The sequence below is a fragment of the Cervus elaphus genome, chromosome 33 (assembly GCF_910594005.1).
Source record: "Cervus elaphus chromosome 33, mCerEla1.1, whole genome shotgun sequence".
Classification (NCBI taxonomy): Eukaryota; Metazoa; Chordata; class Mammalia; order Artiodactyla; family Cervidae; genus Cervus; species Cervus elaphus.
The window spans coordinates 31,245,105-31,268,695 of NC_057847.1; the positions used below are offsets into that span (position 1 = coordinate 31,245,105).

Below are 23,591 nucleotides of genomic sequence, written 5' to 3' on the forward strand. Positions count from 1 at the left end.
TACAGATACCTAGTTGCAGCCTTATTTGTACAATGAACTGAACACTTGTCAAAAGTTTGTTATAATGAAAATGTTTTGGGAAGGGCTCAAAAGAATTCAAATTATTTCCCACCGAAACCATACACCTATTGATTCTTTCTTTCAAGCACTTTCTCTATGCTCATGTATGTATTTGTAATTATTACCATAGACAGGACTTTGTAATCTACTCTGTTTAGCTTCAGGTAACATTAGTCTATTTATTTTCAGATTATCATCTAAACCTCACCCAAGGATCCCTGTTTCACTGTTTTTTTCCAAAAGCACTCACCTAGTTGTTGCTTTCTTCTTTTATTTTTTTTTTAAGTTTGAGCTCAATTCTCTGCCTTTTCTTTTAAGTCTTTTTTACCAAATGATGTTGAATCATTGTAGCACATATTCCCTTTCAAGTCTTAATGGATCTTTTTAAAGGGATTTCCCCCCCCCCCCACATTATGAAAGTAATACATGTTCATTAGAGGAAATTTGAAAAATACAGAACATTATAAAGAAGAGAATGATTACCCATCTAACCATCACTCGAGATAAGCACAGTCAATATTTTGATGTATTTCCTACTATTTCTTTTACTCTGCATATATATTTTTTGTTGTTCCAATTATACTACATATGCAGTCTTCTGTTTTTTATACTTAGTATTACATTAGAGCCATTTTCTCATGTCATTAAAAATCCTTTATAAACGACATTTTAATAGCTACATAATATTGCATCTGGTGGTTATCCCACTGCAGTTTATTTAACTGTCTCCCTAACATTGGGGATTTAATTTGGTTCCAGGTTTTTGTTACAGAATAAATGCTGTAAAGACTGGTCTTATACAGAAAACTGTCACCTTTCTCGTTTTATATGTCAGGTTCATAGATGTACAATTAGTAGATCAAGGGGTATGACTACTTTAAAATTTTGGAAACATTGCCAAACAGCCCTGTCAAAAGAGAGTGTATTCCCAATAGCAGTGGAAGCAAGTTGAAGGCACTGTGTCCTTGCGAGCATTTCGTGTTTCCTATTATCATTTTGTAATCTTTCCTAATTTAATTTGGGAGATTAAAAAAGTAGTAACTGAAAAAAAAAAAAGAGTAGTAATTGGATTTTTAGTTTGTGTTTCTGCTCAGCAGAATCTCATAATCCCCAGATAGACAAAGTCAGAGAGGGCATGAAAAACCCTTTGATTGTTATAGGATGTCCAGGCTCAGTAAAATAATTTACCCCTAATAAGAAGAAATTGAAATTTCTATTATTACCTGAAAGAATTCACACTATGTCCCAAAATGTGTATTAGTCTTAACAAAGCAAGCCTAAGGCTTTCCCTTGAAATTGAAAAGTTTATTAAAATAGCAAAGAAAAGAAATTAGGTTATTCCGAACTTATTTGTTCTCAGTGATTACCTGCTGAAGCCCGGTGATGATTATTTCCTGTTTTGAGTGCTCTCAGATCGTCCCTTTAATACTGAGATGTGGAGGAGCAGCCTCTTCATAGCAGTCTGTTTCCTCTCCTTTCCTAAGGTCTCGCTAAAAAGACAGTGTGCATGTTCTCGCCCTTACTCCTCCTGTATAGTGGCAGTAGGAATCTAGTTGCTGGGTGTCCCTACTGGCTTTTAGGGAGCAGATGCAGGGCATCTGCAGGAAACATTTCACTTATGAGTATCCAGGGGGTTCCGCTCTTCTGAGTGCTCAGCCAGACAGAGATACCCAGACAAGACTGGAACTATATGTCGCCTTCTTCCATTCACATCTCTACCCCAGGATCTGTTGTTTGTTGACGTGGGTAAACGATATGGTGCCACTTAAGAATAGTAAGCCCAGTTTCAGACAGAGCTTGGCAGAGCTCTCAAGTCTAGGGCCAGTATCATTAGACTTGCCTGATACCAAGGGGAAATCAATACTGTGACGTCTGTTTTCCCACGAAGGCACATGGTGACATGTTTCTGCCTCTGATGGGGCCCTGGGGTCTAACGTCTGAATGACTAAGATGCGCTGGGGTGAGTTAATGATGGGGAGCCCACTCTGAGCCTCCTTTGCCAGCTTTACCGTCTTCCCACCAGGGCGGGAAGTCCTCTCCCTGTCCAGCCTTCAGAGAACTGTGGTTTTGGTTTTGGCACGGTAGACACACAGATCTGGGCTAATCCCACAGAAAAATATTCGGAATTATGCATTGATCTTTAGTAAATCTGCCCTTGTCTATTTTAATGTAAGAAGCACATAAAGGGACATTGACATTCCTTAGTCATTTTTTCCTTTCTTGAGAGATTTGAATTTTCTCTCTGTTGAGCATTTACTTGCCAGTTTATTTTAGGAAATATGAAGTTTGGGAGTGACCTCAGTTTTGTTACTGCTTCCTTCATAATATAAGCAGGTCCCTTGTTCTCTAAGTGTGCATGTTTAGGGAGAGGATGCTGGGGATGGAGAGTCACAGGATGGGATAAACATTTGAAGGTAAAGAAAGAGCTGTGTCTGGTCCCAGTATCTGAGACAGGAATTCTCTTAAGGACAGCAGACTAGACACCTTTGATGAGTGTCAGTTTGCTCACATGTAGAATTTCTCTCCAGCTCTGAATTCTGTGACTGGTCATAAACCCACCGGGCACAGTCTGTGTATCATTTTCTCTCTGTCTGCTCTCTCCTCCCAAGACTTGTGCTGCCTACATGTGTCATGTATGTAAGTTGAATGAGTTTCTCTGTTTGCCTCATTTAAAACTCACTCAGATAGATTTGATCTCATCTTCCCAGTTAAATGGCCTGGTATATATTGTGCTTGAAATTTAAATAATTATATTTGATGCCTATTTTTACTTAGTTACTTTTGTCAATAGGGAGGGCAAGGTAGGAAAGGATCCAACTGTTCTCTCTGATTTGCTTTCAAGAACTACCCATTGGAATATTTTAGAATTGCAAAAGTAGTAATATTCCTTGAAACTATTATTCTAACATTGAAAAGAGCTTATAAGAAAGTGTGTTGGTTATCACATTCAAGATACTGAAGTGAAACTAAATCAAGTCTTTATGTTTCCCAAGCAAAGCAAGACTGTCATCACAGGCATCCGTATTTCCAGCTTTACAAAATCCTTAAGAGTGGGAATCTTTTTTTCATCCTTAACCAATCAGAAGCACAAACAACATTCTGGACACAGGAGGTTCCTAGACCAAGCTTGAATCATCAGCAGCCACCTTTGGTACCAGTTCCAAGTTTTCTAAAATACACAGCTGTTTGGCAGCCAGCTTCAGGCTCTAGTTCATGAAAAACCTTTCGGGTCATTTTTAAGTGTTTTTATTAATGGTCACATCAGCGGGCTGAGAGGAGATCAATTTGCTGGAGCACAGATAAAAATGAGTATTGTATTTTTCCCCTCCCAGTTGGCCCAGTAGGAGATCCTATTAGTGTTCTAAAAGTTATATAATTAGCATGGCACCCGCTGCTCACTGGGTGAGCCAAACTGGTTTTTAATGTTCAGAACACAAAACATGGAAATGCCATCTTCATAATGCACCATGCTGTCTCTAATAGCCGAGAATGTTTCTGATGACAGATCTGTAATAACAGTGATGATGAGAGTCTCAATTACACAGCACTCTGAGCTTGGAGCACCGTTCCCTCAGGCCTTCATGAGTCCGTGGAGTCAGGCCATCAGCAAAATGAGTGCTTTTGTTGTGTCTCTTTGCTCAGGAAATTCTTCTCATCTGGCAGGTAGGGTTTTGTACCTCAGGCATTGTTTCAGTCTTCTGCTAAGCCTCTCTGCTGCTGCTGCTAAGTCGCTTCAGTCGTGTCTGACTCTGTGCAACCCCATAGACGGCAACCCACTAGGTTCCCCCGTCCCTGGGATTCTCCAGGCAAGAACACTGGAGTGGGTTGCCGTTTCCTTCTCCAACCTTAACATAAACCATGGTCTTTGATTGGACCAAACAAAGTGGAGAATTTAAATTATTCAGAAGAGGAAGGGTTGTAGGATGGGTTGTTGGGAGAATTCTCAGCTCTTCATGGATTTATTTCACTTTCTGAAGATCATCCAGGATTCCAGAGCAGCCCGTTTCCATCTCTTTAAACTCTCAGATGGAGAGTGTCATTCTCCGCCTCTCCATTGATTCAGCCATCACTGGGGTTCTGAAGGAGATGCAGAGACGTTTCCCCCCTGACATCTTGTCATGTATTGGGTCTTGTGGTTAGAATCCTCCGTGGAGGGTTGGATACCTGCACTGCTCAGGTGAAGGGTTAAGAAAGAACAGATCTCAGGGTAGGGGCCAATATCAGACATGAAGAACTCACAGGCTAAAGAATAAATTTGTTATTACCATTGTTGATATTTAACAAATACCAACTAGAATGCTTGCTGTGTACCAGGCAATCCATGCCTTCTTTCTCATCCTCTTAGTTACCTGTGAGGTTGTTAAGTCACTCAGTCATGTCTGACTCTTTGCGACCCCATGGACTGCAGCATGCCAGGCTTCCCTGTCCTTCACCATCTCCTGGAGCTTGCTCAAACTCATGTCCATTGAGTCGGTGATGCCATCCAACCATCTCATCCTCTGTCGTCCCCTTCTCCTGCCGTCATCTTGCCCAGCATCAGGGTCTTTTCTAATAAGTTGGCTCTTTGCTCAGGTGGAGCTTTTGCACCAGTACCTATGAAGCACTTACAGTTTCTACTGTATTTTATGACTTCCCTGATAGCTCAGTTGATAAAGAATCTGCCTGCAATGCAGGAGACCCCGGGTTGATTCCTGGGTCAGGAAGATCTGCTGGAGAAGGGATAGAGTACCCTCTCCCGTATTCTTGGACTTCCCTTGTGGCTCAGCTGGTAAAGAATGTGCCTGCAATGCGGGAGACCTGGGTTCAATCCCTGGGTTGGGAAGATCCCTTGGAGAAGGGAAAGGCTACCCACTCCAGTATCCTGGCCTAGAGAATTCCATGGACTGTATAGTCCATGGGGTCACAAATAGTTGGACACAACTGAGCAACTTCCACTTCACTTCACTGTATTTTACAGTGATGGGAATAGTAAGACTTGGAAAATTAGATGACTTGCCAAAAGATGTCATAACTAGTCAATGTTGCAAGTCAGTGTTACAGTTGGCATATGCACTCAAGAATGTTATCCTCAGAATTCAAGCTATGATAGACCCGACAGGACCAGGCAAAACAAGTATGTTTTGTGTCCTTTGACTCCTCATGAAACCAACTCAAAGATTTTGAATAGAAGGTAGGAGAGGACACGAGGTAGAGAAGAAGCTGGTTGTAAGGAGGTGTGCTCCCTTGCCTTCTTTATTGAAATACAAAGAAGTGTCCTGTAGACCTTACAGCAGCCTGAAGCAAGTGCAGCGGTGACATGGCAGCAGCATCTCCTGCCTGGATTTTTCAGCCACCCAGAGCCTTGGTGCTCAGTAGCCCAGCCCGTAGCTTATATTTGAGTCTTGTCTAGATTGAGCCCACCACCCTGGATGCATCCTGCTGGAAGCACCCTGGATGCTCACTGCTTATGACAAACGGCTTCTTGGCCAGAAATCTCTTCAGTATATTGGGTTGGCCAAAGAGTTCATTTGGGTTTTTCTGGAAGATGGTTTGGAAAAACTCTCCTGAACTCTTCTGTCAACTAAGTAACAGACCCCTCTTCCCTCTAGGAGTCATTCGTAAGGTGACATCTACTATGTTTGATCATAGCTCCGGCTCACATAGCAACTTAAATGCCCACAGCCCAGAAACACAGTTTTTAGCTTATTTGGGTATTGATGTAGGGTTGGTTACCTGCATAAGTGTGCTTTTATTTAATGCAATGTCATGCAGCTGGTCTCCCCTGGTGGCTCAGATGGTAAAGAATCTCCCTGCAATGCAGGAGACCTAGGTTTGATTCCTTGGTCAAGAAGATCCCCTGGAGGAGGAAATGGCAACCTACTCCAGTATTCTTGCCTGGGAAATCCCATGGAAGAGGAGCCTGGTGGGCTACAGCCCATGGGGTCACACAAGAGTCAGACACGACTGGGCAACTAACACTTTCACTTTTCTTTCATGCAGCTGGTAAGGAGGAATAGTGTACCATTTACTTCAGTTTGATTTCTTGAATATTTATTGAGAACTTACTATGTGGCAGATGCCCTGCTGGGCATGCTGGGAAAGACATGACATCACCTCATGGCTCCTCGGGCCCATCTTTTGGATTCTGTATTTTTACTTAGAATGCTCATGACCATTCACCTTTACCAGCTCTTTATTTTCCTTATGGATATTTAGTGGCTTGCTTAATTTTTTTTAGTGGCTTTTTTTTTTTAAATCAACTAACTATCTGAAACTTTATTACACTTGACAAATAATCAATAATCATTTTATTTTGCCTCAAACCAATGAAAAGAGTCTCTCCTGATTGTTTTGGAAAGGGCCCCTGACTTTTCTTTCTGGACTCCTCCCCACTCCCTAGTGTAGCAGCACTATCTTTTGTACTTCCTTTATGAAAAGCAACTTATACTAAAGCAGTAAACAGCAAATAATTTGCAGGATGTACTGTATAAATACTTCTGAAATACATCCAGCCTGACCTCCTTTATTAAATTTGCGTCTAAGTCAAGAGATCTAGAAAGCTAAGCCAGTCCCAAAGACTTGTCAAAGATCAGCTGACCTGGTTTAAAGACCAGTCACTGAAAAAAAACAAAAAAAACACAGGAAAGGAAATCCTTGGGTATGTCTTTCTATTAGTGATTTTTAGATAAGAAAAATGCATGAAGCTTGCAGTCATACTAAGTCCTTCACTTTGTGGTGCAGTAACACTCATGGGCATTGATTACTAAACATTCTCAGCATGTTTTTCAAAATCATTGAAATTTTGATTTATGGCTCCAAATGGTTCCACGATTCACACATGAAAATCAATTTTATTATTTGATGATTATACAGCATGTGTTTGAGCATAGGCCAGCAAATGTTTTGAGCATTTGGAATAAGGTTAATAGATTATGTTACACAATCTGCTTTTGAACCTTGCCCTCAGATATGCCATTCATGGAGGAGGTGGTATACACCATTGGAGTATAATCTTCATGATTCAGCCCCGGGTCTTTCCAATTTCAGTGAACTGAGTGGATACTTGGAATTTTCCAATATGGATGGTTTGATTTCTAGGTCAAGTCATCAATGCCATTTTACTTACTTTATCTGGGATTGTTGAAGGGATGGTTTCTTTCTGAAACATTGTAGTGAGTGCCATACATTAGTGCTCCAGAGGCCAAAAACAAATTTAGTGTTTGCTAAAGTTTAATGTAAATGTTGACTTTCAAAGATTTGCCAGGATCCGATGAGAAGGAAGAAGGCATCACAAGGTGGCTGTGTTTTAAGGGCCAATTTGTATTAATAGTAATAGTCATGCATTTAGAGCAATGGGTGGGTTTTCAAAAGGGCATCCAGGGAAAGCAGATAAGAGCAAGCTTCAGATTTCCATTCTCCTGCTCATGGTGATCTTCAGATTTAAAAAGAAAATCAATTTTGTAGAAATACCTGTAAACATTTCCAGGTATTTGTCCTCACTTTAAATCATATCATGCAAATAATGAACTCCTTCATTTCAGTCCTGCTAGTGCCAGGAATTGCAAAATCACTTAATGCAAGTCTCAAAAACAAGTTTTGTTTGTTTTTTTTTTTTTGGCCTTGAGAGAGGTTTTGGATTTTTTTAATTTTTGTTTTCACATTACTCTGAATAAAAGTCCTGTCCTAAACCAGCCTCCTGACAAGTATGGCTTGATGTGCTCTAATGTACATTTATTTCCTTCAGATGCCCATCAGCAACCTATCAAATGCTTAGTAACAAGGTTATTTTCTGTGCAACTGCGTATTTTATAAATAGCCATTTGCTGAAGTAATTTCAGAAATGGCCAACTTGAGGATTTATGCTGTCTTTGCCAAAGGGTCATCCACACTAGCTTGTAAATACATTTAATTATAGGCCATTTCTCTGAAATGGATCAAAAAGGGGAAATAGTTGCTCAACCTCATTTATCATTAAATTTAATTGTCTTCAGATCTCACCTGTGGAAAAGCCAAGGAGAACTGTGCTTATGTTTCTACCCTAGAGGACACTGCTGTTAACATTTATTATTCATTATGCCTTTATAGTTTTCTCCTTTATTGGATGGGTATTTTGTTTTTATTGAAGGATAATTGACATACATTATATTAGTTTCGGGTGTGCAACATAAAGATTCAATGTTGTATGTTTTGTGAAATGTTCGCCACAATAACATCTGTCACCATACATAAAGAATTTTTTTCGTGATGAAAACTTTTAAGATTTATTCTCTTAGCAGGTTTCAAATATACAATAGAGTATTATTATTTTAAATTTTGTATTAAAAATTTTTGTATTAAAGTATACTTTATTTCCAATGTGTTGTTTCTTGTGTATAGCAGAGTGATATCAGTTACATATATGTCTATATGTATTCTTTTTCATATTTTCTATCATGGTTTATTATAGAATATTGGATACAGTTTCCTGTGGTATACAGTAGGATCTTGTTGTTTATCCATTCCATAGATAAAACTTTGCATCTGTTAGTTCCAAACTCCCAATCCAATTTTTCCCCCCTTGGCAACCACAAATCTATCCTGTATGTTTCTGATCCTGTTTCTGTTTAGATAAGTTCATTTTTATTATAGTTTAGATTCTACATGTAAGTGATATCATATGGTATTTATCTTTCTCTTTCTGACTTTGCTTTGTATGATGATCTCTGTGTTCATCCATGTAGCTGCAAATGTCATTATTCTTCTTTTATATTGCTGAGTAATATTCCATACAATACAGTATTATTAACTATAGTTGCCTTACTATGCATTATACCCCCATAGCATATTTACTTCATACCTGGAAGGTTGTCTCTTTTGACCCTCTTTGCCCATTTTCCCCACCCCCATCTCTGGTGACCACCAATCTATTCTCTGTATCCGTGTCCTTGAGGGTTTTTTTTTGTTTGTTTTGTTTTGTTTTTTGTTTCACTTATTTTTAGTATAGCTCTCCCTGGATTGGGTTATACATATAAATCAGGGGGGAATTACAAGAATAGGAAAGCTAAAGCATAGTTCTTGCTACTTTTGTGATCCTCCGTCTAAGGTTTAAAGACTTTTGTTATCATCTGCTCACTTTACATTATTGCAGCTCTTCTAATGTTCTTTTATGTCTGATTCCTTGATTAGTAGCACAAATTCTTTATAAAGCTTTTAAGCAAAAAGTTATCCTTTCTCTGTTCTGAAGCAACATAGTTTGGTGTTCAGCTGAGAATGTGTGCAAGTTTTTGGCCAGCCACGAAGCCTCCTTTTGCCCTTCAAATACCCTGCAGCTCACCTCCCTTAAGCTGGTTAGCCAGCTCCATAGGAGAGGACATAACATAATTCAGTCTCCTACAGGTTCACAGCAGAATGTTACCTCTGCTTCCCACATATGTTTTAGCTAAAGTGAAAGATCTATGTTTCATCAGCCCACAGACCATCAGACTCCTTCCAATACTTGTCAGAGTTCAGTCATGAAATCACCCATAGCAGCACTTGGCAAAGACACTTTGGGGGTATCAGGAAGCTGTCTGCGTAGGCCATTAATTTCTCCGGGTTCTCTGAGCTCCCTCTATTGAGGTAAATCATCAGGAAACAATGTACCTTGGCTGTATTATTTCAGCTCCCAGCAGAAATGCCATCATTCAGGTAAGATTTAATATTGTGCCTTCAGCACATGGGGGAAAAAAAATCCCGTCTTTTGCACCACATAGTTGAAGACATTTATATGAAAAAAAGTTTGTCTTTTTATAGTGTAGATTTGAAGACATTACTCACTTTCCCTTATAAAGGGGCTTCCATAAAAAATTTCTCATGATACTAATGCCAAGCAGGGAAAATGTGCTTTGCATGTTTCCTTTTTGATAAATTAAGAACTGTATCATGCAGTATTTCCTTTTTTGTCCTAGTTGCACACAAACAGAGCTAAATTCGGTGCTCATTTGGACTCCTTGACATCTCCAGCGTGTGTAATGTCTCTTTCTGTGTTCATTTTAACTAGTTTCTATTATTCTTAGTAATCAGGTGTTCGGTTATGTATTTGATTTAATTTTAAAAGTACTTACCCTCCTTTTTGCAAGAATTAAATGAACCAAAGAAATAGAAAAGGAGATGCTACTTGCCCATAATAGAGTTTGTAGTGGTTTATGCCTTAAAGAAATAAACTTCCATTGTCTTGCAAATTAACTCTTCCTAGAATCCCATAAATATGTTCACCTTCCCATATACTGTGTCTGCTGCATAAATATACCTACCCTGACACAATGTCTAGAGCCTAATTGGACTTTCATTGAATCCATGTCTTAGAGGTACCTTGATGTTTTTACTGTATAATTGACTTGGCATGTGGGTGCAGGATCCTGATTCACTGAAGAGCGGTTTCTATCACAGAAACTGGGTTTTTTGCAGTAAACCCTAGCATACTTCAAACTTTCATGTACAATTGTTCATGAAATCTGCTTCTTTTATCAGCGGTTTGTCATCAAGAGAGAAGTCGCTCAGTCGTGTCCGACTCTTTGTGACCCCATGGACTGTAGCCTACCAGGCTTCTCTGTCCATAGGATTTTCCAGGCAGGAGTACTGGAGTGGGTTGCCATTTCCTCCTCCAGGGGATCTTCCCTACCTAGGGATCAAACTCAGGTCTCCCACATTGTAGGCAGATGGTTTACCATCTGAGCCACCAGGGAATTCATAAGGCATACACAAAACCCTTAAGTAAGAAATGTGTGTTAAATTTTTTCCTGCTACTAAAAAATGTGAGCTCCAGGGGACTTTCCTCGTGGTCTAGTGGTTAAGACTCTGCACTCCCTCTGTGGGGGTTATGGGTTCAATCCCTGGTCAGGAATCTAAGATCCTGCATGCCCATGGCGTGGCCAAAAATAAATAAATAAGTAAATAGAAATGGTTTAGTCCAATCCTTTGATAAAATGGATGAAGAAACTGACTTGTAGAGAGGTGAATTTTGAGTAGCCAAGATTGCTTTAGTCCATGAAAAGCAGCACTGTGGCTGGCAGTTTAAAGGGAATTTGGAGCTGGAAAAAACAAACAAAAAAATGTGAACTCCAACTTGACTATGTTAACTGCTCTCACCAGCCCTGCGCATGAGCTAGTTTTTGTGTGGTCACTGTTTCCGTTTTGCCCCGTAGGTGAAAATGGGTTCAATAAATATGTTCACTGGGTATTGTGAATGCTGAAAAGAACTGCTACCCAGAAAATAGTTCCATAATCTTGACAGGAAGCAGAACCCTTACACAATAATCTATTTGCTCATGATTTACCGCAGCTCAGATGTAACACAACTGATTTTGTATTGTGTAGGTTAAACATTTTTCAAATTTGATGTATTAAGCTCTGAAGAAAATAGGACAGAACGTTACCACTTTAAAATTTCTTGGTAGGTACGTATGTGTTTATTACTTCTTTGCATTATCCTGTATGTCTGTCATGATTTTTGAAAGTGTGTACTGGAGAAAACAGGATCAAACATGTTTCTTTAGGTTGGAGAGTGGATCAGGTAGAGGAGAGGAAGCCGTGTATCCTCTTCTTGGCAGGCACGGAGATTTTCAAGAGGTTTCTGTGAAAGAAGCACAAAACCTTAACCCAGTTTGGATTATTTCCAGAAGAAAACTATTTTTTTGTCAATGGCAAAAGGTGGTTATTTATCATTTTTGCACATGATTTATTTGTGTCAAAATGGTACAGACGTCAGCATGGTACGGAGCATCAGAAATTTCTGTATGCAAGACTCTGCAGATGCAGCTCTGATTTAAGTGTCCGCTGTGTGCAAGCATATGTGGCCAGACTGTATGCTTCCTGCAGGCTGCAGATCTGCAGTGTTCTTTAGGTCGCTCCATAGCCGGTGTGGGGCGGCGGGGAGGGCGGGGATGGTGGTTCAGAGTCTGCAGCCTGTGGTTCTGGTTGCAGGAAAACCTCCAGACAAGCGTCATGTAAGGTCACATTTTTGGATATGTCAAGATAACTTCCTTAAAGAAAACCTTGTGAGTGTGTGTGTGTGTGTGTGTGTGTGTGTGTGTATCCACACATCACTGCTCTTGTTTTTTGTTCCTTTTTCTTGTTGTTTGTTGTTGTTTAAAGGAACAGTGTGATGCCCTGATCTATCTGACATTGATCACTGCTGTGTGATGCTGCATGGCTTCACGTAGACTAGATAGAATTCTGGCGGTTACCAACTTATGCTTTCTAGGCCATTGGCATATTTCTGGGTGTCTGGAGGTATAATGCTGAAAGGAATTTTCACTTTCACTTTGTAGGACCCTCATAGATCCAGAAGGCTCTTTTGAGGCAAGGAGTTGGGAGAAAGGGAGCTGTAGAACTCAGTTACTGTTCTCACACTCCTGAAACACGTCGCTTGTGGTACATGGAGATACATGCGTATAGGAGAACTTTGATTTCAAGCAGGGTTTGGGACACGGGGCTGGTGGGCACAGCGGTGGTTCTCCACCTTTATTTCTGCCACCATATCAGTCATGTGTGAAATGTATCCATACCCATTGGTAACACCTCTCATTGCATTCAGTCATTCTTAACTAGGGGCAGGAGCGTACTGGGGTGAAAAAGCCTGTTCCTTTAGAGATTATGCCTCCATCTCCTGCCTGCAGTTTGAGAACCACCAGTGGAGATTAAAAGAGCAGTCATCTAGGAACTTCAGCCCCTGGCTTGAGCGTCCTTTGTAATGGCTACTAAAATAGGGCTGACGCCTAGTAGGTGATCAATAAGGATTTAAGGCGTGTTGGGTGAATTAACCAGCTGTGTAGTCTTAAGCAAGCCACTTAATCTCTTTGGCTTCTGTTTCCTCACCCGAGGAATGAGGGAAATGGACTAGACGACCTCAAGGGCCCCTTTCGGTTGTAAAATTATATGATTCCATGATTGGACCTTTACCTCAGAGGAAGATTAATTTGACAGGAGTGTGAAGGATGGATAGAGTGAGAGCCAGGAAAGAGGGAATGCTCCTTTATCTGAATTAGTCTAATATTTCCTCCTCTATGACTGTTGTTAAACTCACATTTACCTTGTGGTCTCCCCGGTGATTTTACATGGGTCAGAGCTCATTCTCTTCATTCTCTGGGAAGACTGTAAACTCATTCAGGACTGGAAGTCTGACCTACTGCTCACCTCAGAATTTAGGGCATCGTGACACCTGTTTGTGTTGTGAGGGAGCCACATGGTAAGTGAGGGGAGCTGAGGAAACTGCTCATGCGATGGGGAAGAACCTGCGGAGAGTCTGGACTAGACAGCGGGCTCAGGTGAGTCCAGGTGGTCTAACTAGCTCACCGGCAGACCCTGCTCTGGGAAAGCCCAGAGGCTGCCGCAGTAAACTTCTCTCTCCCTGATTCTTTAGTTACTGGCCTTACGTTGTAGGTGTCCTTCATCTTATCGCTACTGTGGCATTTTTCACATCTCATGAAGTACATTTTCCTTCCTGGGCTACACATTCACCTACCAAGGGTTGCACCCTTACCTTTTATGGCCCTTCTCCCTTCTGCTACACCTTAGTTTTAACTGGAGTTTCTCTATATCTTCATGGTGTCTTCTTTGGTCATTAAATCACTTGTTCTTGCGTGTAGCAGATAATGGTGACCTGCCCTCAGTCAGTAGTGATGGAGCTTTAGAGAAATGGATGATTGGGGAAGTTTAAAAAGGGCATAGCCCAGAGGTCGTGGCAGGTGGATGATGATAGTGGGCACAAGCAAGTCTTGGAGAGTCATGCTAAGGATTTGGAATTTTGCTTTAAGAATAAAGGGATGGAAATGGAGTCTTTGAACAAGGGAGTGACAAGATCAGGTTTCCAGGTAACAAGCTGAGTGGATCCTCTGTAGACCATGAGCTTGAACATGGAGACCAGTTAGGAGCACCTGCAAATTAAGGGGCTGGTAGAGCCTCAGGTAAGGGTCGTGCGCTGGAGAGGATGATACGTGATGTTGATTAAGTTCTAGATTTAGTCCGGATTTGCTGTCAGACACCTGGTTTTGGGCGTATCCTTTACCCTTTCCAAGCCTCCTCCATCTCCTTGCCTGTAAAGTAATAGGGGATAAAAATCGTCCCTACATCGAGGGTTGTTTTGGCCATGGAATGAAGTAATGATGTGAAGTACCAAGCATGTACTGCAGATTGGAAATGCTGTTAGTTATTTTCCCCACCTCACAGCTGAGGAAACAGTAGAGGCCAAACAAGCAGAGGGTAGATTTGAAGTCGGACTTCTCTCCACCATCCGTGGTATTTTGTCATCCATGCCAGGTCGTCTCCTGGTGTGGAGACAGTCTGTGTCTCTTCCTAAACCCATTGGAGAGGACTTCAGTCCAGTGGCAAGAGTAGGAAAGAAGCTGAATGATGTGTCCCCAGTGATTCCTGGCCCGACATGTTTGAAAGGTCCCTGTCCTGCTGCCGATAAGGGGAGACACTCCAGGAGTCCCGGAGTGTGTGGCTGTCTCTCTGGACGTCCTTGGACACCAACAGCTTTGCCCTGACCTGGCGTCTTGGGGAAAAGTAAGGAAGAAGAGGGCTGTCGTCGGTTGTGAAAATCCCCTGTTGCTTAGGAGAGAGGGGCCACCTCTGGATCCTGGGAAACTCTGTCCTTCCTGCCCTTAGAGGGGCCCTGAGTGCTGTCACCCCACCTGTATCCTTCACCCTCAGAGCTTGATGAAATGGTTGGCCTCCAGCCTCACTCCAGAGCGCCCTGTGGTGGAGGGCACGCCATGCTAGTGCTCAGAGTTTATGATGCCCTTGGACAACGAGTGGTCTTTGGACTGCTCAGCCTTTTGCTCAGATCCAATTCTTGGGGCTCCAGTGTTCCTGCACAGTTGTTGGCATAGGCTGAGAGACATTGCCATGCAGCTGAGGGACGCATATAGTCCTGAGCTGGCCTTTTAGTTTGGGAGTCCTCCAAGAGCAGTAAGTCTTTCAGGCTGTCTTGACGTGGTAAATTAAGAGGTGCAGCAAAGTGCTACCCCCTGTAAAATATATACTTCAGCTATCCAGGCCGCCTGCACCTCCCTCACCAGGAGGGGTGCGTGTTCACTCCCGTCTGTCATCACCGCCCTGTTAGCCAGCTGCCTCAGTTAAAGTGTTCATGATGTCCCTTGCAGATGAATTGAAAGAGCAAAAAGAAAACTCCTATACTTACCAACCTGTATCTTAGAACTCCTCACTTTGAATGGACGTGGAAAAATAATATTTAACAAAATTAAGCCCCGATCCTACTTGACCCTAGACAGCTTGTGCTGAGGAGTGGTTGCCCCCTTTCAGTGGGGAATATGTTTTTCAGCTGGTAGAGTCCCTGCATCTCCCTGGTTTTTTGTTTTTTTTTTGTTTTTTTTTATTCACTTCCTGCCATACTCATTTAAAAGTGCCTGCAATGGTGCTTTCAAATTGCTTCTGAGTGTACAAATTGATGCAACATAAATGAAGAGGAATTTGACAGTATCGGGCAAATCAAATGTGAATGCATATATCCTTTGACCAAGCAATTTGCTTCCAGAAAATTTATTTTTATACTCACATATTTGCCAAGGGACCCAAGAACAAGGTTATTCATTGAAGCATTGTTCGTGAAGTGAAAGACTGGAAACAATCTACTGATAGAATGGGCACTGGTTAAAGGATAGAGCATACAATTGAATACTGTGTAGCTATAAACAAACAGAGAAGAATGAGAAAGCTCTCTGTGAACGGATATGAAGAGATTCCAAGGTATATTATTAAGTTAAATAAAAGGCAGGATGCAGAACAGTGGATATAGAATGCAATTGTCATCTCCCACTGTATTAAATAGGCTAGTGAGAACGCTGTGTATTTGCTAGTGCATATGTAAAACATCTCACGAAGCATACACAAAAAGCCTATAGCATGATTGCCTCAGTGAGGGGGACCAGACAGATGAGCAAAAGGAGTTGAGAGGGCTAGATTTCACAGAATACCCACTGAACCTGCCTGTTGCTTAGTCACTCAGTTGTAGCTGACTCTTTGCGACCCCATGGACTATATAGCCCACCAGGCTCGTCTATCCATGGAGTTCTCCAGGCCAGAATCCTGAAGTGGTAGCCATTCCCTTCTCCAGGGGTCTTCCTGACCTGGGGATTGAACCCAGGTCTCCTTCATTGCAGGCAGATTCTTTACCATCTGAGCCACCAGGGATGCCCATACTATACCGTACTTTTTGATTTTTAAACCATGCTATCACCTATTTTAAAAATGAAATTTCCTGCCTGGGCCCTGTAGGTATTGCGTTTGTGATGCAGAGGTGTTGTGCCTTAACCAATTTAAGAGTTTGTTCTTTGTTTTGTTTTGTTTTTAGGATTGAAAGAGTTTTTAAGTTATCAGAGGTGACCTGGGTCTTGAAACTCTCAAGTTATTAATGTTTGCCCTGGAAAGTTGCATAGTTTCTGGCCTTAAATCATACCTATTTTCAGCTTCCCTGAAATTAGGAGTATCCTGTGCCATATCAATTAAAGTAAATGTACTTTCAATTAAAGGTGTTAAGTATGAGTCTGAAAAGATTAATTCTTTATAAAAGGATGACCTTCAGTAGTCAGATCCAATTAGGCATTTTTCCAACTATATTTCACCCTGATGGGACAACTCTCTACACACACTCAATCACTGTGATCTTTTCAAAAGTGGATATTTTTGGTTCAGAGTTAAAGGAGAATGACTTGGCTAGGCAACCTCCATAACTTGAGCCACCGTTGATGTACATAGAGATTATGGATGTTGGATATTAGTTTTGTGGGATTAATATTTAAAGAATCAGAATATGCATGATGATGTTTTGGTTACAGTTCTTATACCTCTCTTCCATGACCTTAGTAGTAATGTTAGTCAGTCAGTTGTGTCTGACTCTTCTTGACCCCAGAGGACCTCACCAGGCTCCTCTGTCCATGGAATTCTCCAGGCAAGAATACTGGAGTAGGTTGCCATTTCCTTCTGCAGGGGATCTTCCTGACCAAGAGATCAAACCCATGTCTCCTGCATTGCAGGCAGATTCTTTACCATCTGAGCTACAGGGAAGTCCATGACCTTAGTAGAACAAAATAACTTAAGACAATCTGATCAAAGGAAAGAGGAAAGGAATAGTGGGATACATTAGCATCAAGCCCAATTGATTCTCATTTTCTCCCTCTGTCATTTCATTATTTATACACCATAAATACTTGCTTTCCTGGTGTTTTTTTTTTTTTTTTTTTTGATTGAATTGTTTTAGTCCTCATTCAATCTTTGCTGATACATAACACACAAGACCAAGGCTGTTAAGTAAGTGAATGCTTACTGATCTTCTCATGGTAACATGCAAAATGTTGGGGAATACTTGTTTTCTCTCAAAAAGTAAAGGGAATCAAACATTCCTATTTTCAGTAGGTATTTACAGTATAGAATTGTTGATCCTCACTCTGCCACTCATTACCTTTGTAAACTTGGAAAAGCCATTGAATGTGCTTATCAGAAGTGGGAACCAAGTAATACCTACTTTGTGTGTCTCAAAGATTGATTGTTGGGATCAAATGAAATCTGATATCAGTATTTCTCAAAGTGTGGTCCTGTGATCCCTGGGGGGTCCTTGAGACTGTTCAAGGACCTTATGAGGTGGACTATTTTTATAATAAGAAATTATTGGCCTTTTTCACTCTCATTCTTCCATATACGTATGGTGGAATTTCCAGTGGCTGGCTCCATGATATGTGATATTGCAGCAGATTGAATGTGAAGGACAACATATACCTTAGGCCAGACAATAGAGAGGTTTACAAAAATAGAAAACAGTGCATTCACTGATTTGTTTTTCTTTTAGAAAGTAAAATAATTGTTCATAAAAATTCCTTTACATTAACATGTGATGTGCATTTTCATGTAAATTAATAAATATTTTTAAATGAACTAGTTTTAATTTCCAATACAGTAAATATTGATGGACATAATCAGCACAAACAAAAGCTCTTTAGGGGTCCTTGATACTTTTTAAGAATGTAAAGGGGTCCTAAGACCAAAACATTTGAGAATTGCCGATGGATATGAAAGCACTGTGTAATGTGTGATGACACTGTCATTTATTAAGAAAATTTAGGCAACATGCACATAGTCCTGCCATTGCAGACACTGGTTGTTTGTTGCCCACTCCATCTTCAGGGCAGTTTATTTAGGCTGGGGTCCAAAACGATCTTTGAACTATCTATATTATGCCTATCCAACTCTGTGCGACCCCAGAGACGGCAGCCCACCAGGCTTCCCCATCCCTGGGATTCTCCAGGCAGAACACTTTGAGTGGGTTGCCATTGCCTTCTCCAGTGCGTGAAAGTGAAAAGTGAATGTGAAGTCACTCAGTTGTGTCCAATTCTTAGCGACCCCATGGACTGCAGCCTACCAGGCTCCTCCGTCCATGGGATTTTCCAGGCAAGAGTACTGGAGTGGGGTGCCATTGCCGTCTCTCATCAGTTCAGTTCAGTCACTCAGTCGTGTCCAACTCTTTGCGACCCCATGAATCGCAGCACGCCAGGCCTCCCTGTCCATCACAAACTCCCAGAGTTTACTCAAACTCAGGCCCATTGAGTCTGTGATGCCATCCAGCCATCTCATCCTCTGTCGTCCCCTTCTCCTCCGGCCTCCAATCCCTCCCAGCATCAGGGTCTTTTCCAATGAGTCAACTCTTTGCATGAGGTGGCCAAAGTATTGGAGTTTCAGCTTCAGCATCAGTCCTTCCAATGAACACCCAGGACTGATCTCCTTCAGGATGGACTGGTTGGATCTCCTTGCAGTCCAAGGGACTCTCAAGAGTCTTCTCCAACACAACAGTTCAAAAGCATCAATTTTTCAGCACTCAGCTTTCTTCACAGTCCAACTCTCACATCTATACAGTATGACCACTGGAAAAACCATAGCCTTGACCAGACAGACCTTTTTTGGCAAAGTAATGTCTCTGCTTTTTAATATGCTATCTAGGTTGGTCATAACGTTCCTTCCAAGGAGTAAGTGTCTTTTAATTTCATGGCTGCAGTCACCATCTGCAGTGATTTTGGAGCCCCAAAAAATAAAGTCTGACACTGTTTCCACTGTCTCCCCATCTATTTCCCATGAGGTGATGGGACCAAATGCCATGATCTTAGTTTTCTGAATGTTGCCTGCAATTTCATATGTTGATCATGTTTCTACTTTTTTTTAGTGTGAACATCCACAATTTTCAGTTTTCAGATCCTCAGAAGGTCCTAAGTAAAGCACAGATGTAGCAATTGCTAGTATCTGCTGGTCCCATTTTTGTCTCCCAGAGGAGTAATGATAAAATCATGGTGCAGACACCAGAGAGGATATGCCAAGGTTCAAGGCTCCCATGTCGATACCGTGGGCTTGGGTATCTCTGGAGCTCTTGCCCCTTTTCCTCCCTGCTTGTGGAAGGTGTTAAACGGGCTCGCTTCCCTGGGCACCAGGAGAAGAGCCTTCTCTCAGTCAGCACTCTGCCTTTGTCCTCTTTTCGAGCCTCCTTTCACTTGGTGTCACAGGGTGTGGTAGGACGAAACCACCGTCCGTTTCGGGAACAAAGAAGGCTCAGAGACTGATGTCATCAAGATTCAGGCACTGTACTGAATTACCCAAAGTTTTACAGTATCAAACTGCACTGTTAGAAGATTTGATCACACTCTCCTGGCATGGGAAGGAGAATGTTCATGGCTGGGTATTCAGACTGTCTCTGTCTCAGTCTTGGGCACCCTCGGCAGCAGAGCAGAGCAGAGTGCATGCAGAAATTACTATTTCATATGTCCTGTTGCGGTTTCTTAAAGTTTTTTTTTTTATTAACTTTAATTCTAGCATCTGTTGAGAGTTACTCATAATATTTTAGTGTTACGAGAAATTAAGACCATTCTAATTATAACTCACTGGCCCTTAGCATGTCTTGATATTAGTATAAATGAAAAACTCATATTTTTTTTTAAAATATAGCAGTCATGTACATTTCAATCCCAAACTTCCCAACTACCCTTCCTGCATGGTTATCATAAGTTCGTTCTCTGTCTATGAATCTGTTTCTGGGAAACTCATATCTTAGATACTTACTTGTTCCATATTTCCCCAGGGTCATTTAGTTTTCTGGTTGCATGTATATATATGTGTCTGTTGTATTTTTATGTAGTCATTTAAAATTGTTCTCAAGTTTTGTATATTCAGTGGGCAATTTTACAACATTCACAGGTCCCCTCTATTTAGATAAAAGCAAACTACACACCTTATTCCGGCTGTTTTGTTGGATGATTTAATGTATAGTGCTGTCATGAAATTAAGACTATACCCTTTGTTTGTTTTACTTTTAAAAATAATTTGATAAAATGCTATTTTCCAAGGAAAATATGAAAACTATATTGAATATTATTTATGCTAGACTAAAAGCTTCTGAAAATTTTAATTACAGAATTAAATTTAAGGTTACTGATTTAGTGTAGATGTTATAAAAGGAACATTTATTTTTAGAATTTTGTGATATAATCATGTTTGTATAAGGTAAATGTGATCAATTAAACAAATACTTTCCTTTATTATTGTCATAACTGCCTCTTCTAGTTAAAGAAGTATTAGAGGTAGCCCTAAAACTGTTAAATGCTATCTGTGTGTCAGTAGCATCTTATAAAAGTTGGAATACACTTATTTTGGTTAAACTCTGCTTCATTAGATTTTAATATGTTATGTAATTTCAGAAACTCCAGGAAGGAACTTAATGACATACGATTTGAGTTTACTCCAGGAAGAGGTAAGTTTCAATTGAAATTATTATTTTATTGCTACAAAGAGCATTTCAGAAATTGATTATAAGCGTGTGGTTATAATTTGCTATTCAAAAATGTGTTCTCTAACAATAAAGGAGGGAAGGAAGGAAAGAAGAAAGGAAGGAAGGATAATGCAGTAATTTCAGAGAATCCAAACCAAAGCTACTACTGATTGCATGAATTCTAATGACACGTGCTACACAGAATACACACACCTATAAATTAAATCTATTAGCTCAAGCGTGAAAAGAAGTGCTGGCATGGTGATGCAGGGCCTAAAGGACATTGTGATGAGTGTGAGGAGAGCATAGCAGTCCTAATTACGGCTGAGCAACAAACCATGACATCAGACCAAAAGGTAGCATACTTGGCCTCTCTGTTGTCCGTTCAGATTATACCAAGCCTGTGTTGAGCAGTGTCTGGGCTGCTACTTGCTACAGGCACCACTGGGAGGCTTGGTAGGAGCAATGCCAATCTGGCAGCTGAATGTAATTTTAGCATTTTGAGTAATTACTGAAATAGTGTCAGGGCTAGACTGGTTGCTCTTTTAGTGCTGGGACGCGTGGACGTCATCGAACCACGTCCTGTTTCTAGGTGTCTCTAGCACCTGGTATGCAGGAGAATCCCAAGTCATTTTGGTTAATTAATGGATTCAGGCTTTAGAGATCACAATACTAGTTGTTAAACAAAAATTGCTATTTCCACTCTTTAGTTCATAATCAAAACAGTCTAAAGGAGTAAAAATCAGGTGCTAATGCTATGACTGTAACAGTTACTGTCCTTGACCTCTGGTTTCAGGCTTTTACATGAAAATAGCCTTGATATTTCATTAATCTCATACATTTGAACGTATTACAGGCTATAATTATTCTGTGTATTAGAACTCTGTGTCAAATTTGACTTGATTCAATAAGTTGAAATTACATGTGCTAAAATTTTGAAAACCTGAAACTTTCCTGACTTGATAGCTGGTCAGTCAGTTAATGGCTTGACCTCCTTGCTGTTACCACCTGTAAGAAGACACAAACGCAAATGCTTACAGGAGCCAAAGTGAATTGTGGGAACCAGAGAGTTCTAAGTACATTCCAGCTCAGTTTTTAACAAACCCTGCCCACCAAATAAAATAATGTTCCTGGGCCATAGGTGGTTATGGACTCAGTGGCCCTAATCTCTAGTCTCCTGTAAGCACAAAGATGTCATGGTTTCCAGAGGACTTCCCTGGTGGTCCAGTGGTTAAGACTCTGTGCTTCCAGGGCAGGAGGCACAGGTTCAATCCCTGGTTGGGGGATAATAAGATCCCCGCGTGCCATGCTGTGTAGTCAAGAAAATAATAATAATAACAATCATGATTTCTAGTATATTTGAATTCAACATATCTTTTTACAAAAGAAACATAAATGAGGACCTAGTGAATTTCCTAACTGATCTTTCTTTCTGGGGACAATCTTTGACAGTTTATAGAGTCGGTCTGTGAAATTGAACTGTTGCCGGTTGCTGTTATCTAAAAGCTATTTCGGCATAATATAAAAATGTTGACCAGCCAATTCTGTGATAAAAATCTAACAATTATATAATAAGAGTTTCAAGTATAGTGAATAAAAAGAACAGATTCTTATTTTAACAGTATTTTTTTTCATCTGATTGTTTAAGATTGACAGTGGCAATAAAAATCAATTTTATTTTCAAAGGGAACAAAGAAATGAATTTCTGAGTTGAGGATTGCTGGGGATAAGACAGCACTGTCTGTATTACCTGGCCCTTTGTGCTGGCTTTGGCAGCCTCGTTTGCCATGGTTAGATTCAGTCTCTGCTTTTGTTGCCCAGACAGAGACCACAGTGCTGACTTCCCAGTGATAGCTGGCCCTCCCTGGGCAGCGAGCACAGTCCGTTATTAATAGTTTCAGAAACACCACAGTTGAATCACTGTACTTGTGTGATTACTGATGCTGTCAAGCATTTCAGATGTTGTTTGCACTCCATCTGTGCGTGCATACCATGGGTACTATGTCTCTGCTATATACACACATAAATATACCTGGCATCAAATGTATAAAGTGAACGTATCAAATATTCTGTCCTCATTTGAGGGCAAACCCTTTGTGTTTGCTATGTTGCTGTAATGGTCTAGAAAGCAGAGCATATACATGATTATTTATGATTGTTTAACCTCTTTCTGCATCAGGAATGATAGGCAACTTAATGAAAAATAAATGATCAGTTACCTCAAGTTTTTGTTCTAAACTATTACTGACATATTACTTAACATGCATGAAAAATAACTGCTGAAAGGCACACACACACAAACCAGGAACATTTCCATTCTTGACCAACAAGCACCACCCATTTGTTATTTTGATATGACTCATTCGGTACCCAACAGTCCTGAAAACAGTCAGAGAGGCCGCACACTTTAATGATTTGGGAATGTTCTTTGCTTCAATACTGCTTTAGTGCTAGCCCTCAGTGTGGCTTTGATTATTCCATTCTCATCTGACTTCTTTGATTATAGCTCCTTACTCAAGTGTAAGATCTTATTGGTAACTTTAGAGATGGTGGTATCACATCCAGTTGCTTTAACAGATAGTCAGTCAGTAACATGTAACCTACTGTATGCCTGGTGACTATGAGGCGCAGGCACTTTTATTCAATATGCTGCTTTTCCTGAAGTTTCTGGTGGCATCCAGGAAGGTGGAGATTGTGAGGCTGAATGTTCTAGCCAACTTTATAAAGCTACATCATATTCAGACTAGAGCCTTGTATTGTGCTATCCTGGGTT

The 23,591-nt window shown here is 40.7% G+C and overlaps 1 protein-coding gene across 1 annotated transcript in view; it reads left to right on the forward strand.

The window, feature by feature from the left end:
- Window positions 1-23,591, forward strand: part of STK39 (serine/threonine kinase 39) — a 315,028-nt gene that overhangs the window by 222,938 nt on the left and 68,499 nt on the right. Inside the window, exon 15 of the mRNA XM_043894916.1 lies at window positions 20,748-20,800. Within this exon, the coding sequence (XP_043750851.1) occupies window positions 20,748-20,800 (53 nt within the window). The remainder of the gene's footprint in view (window positions 1-20,747; window positions 20,801-23,591) is intronic.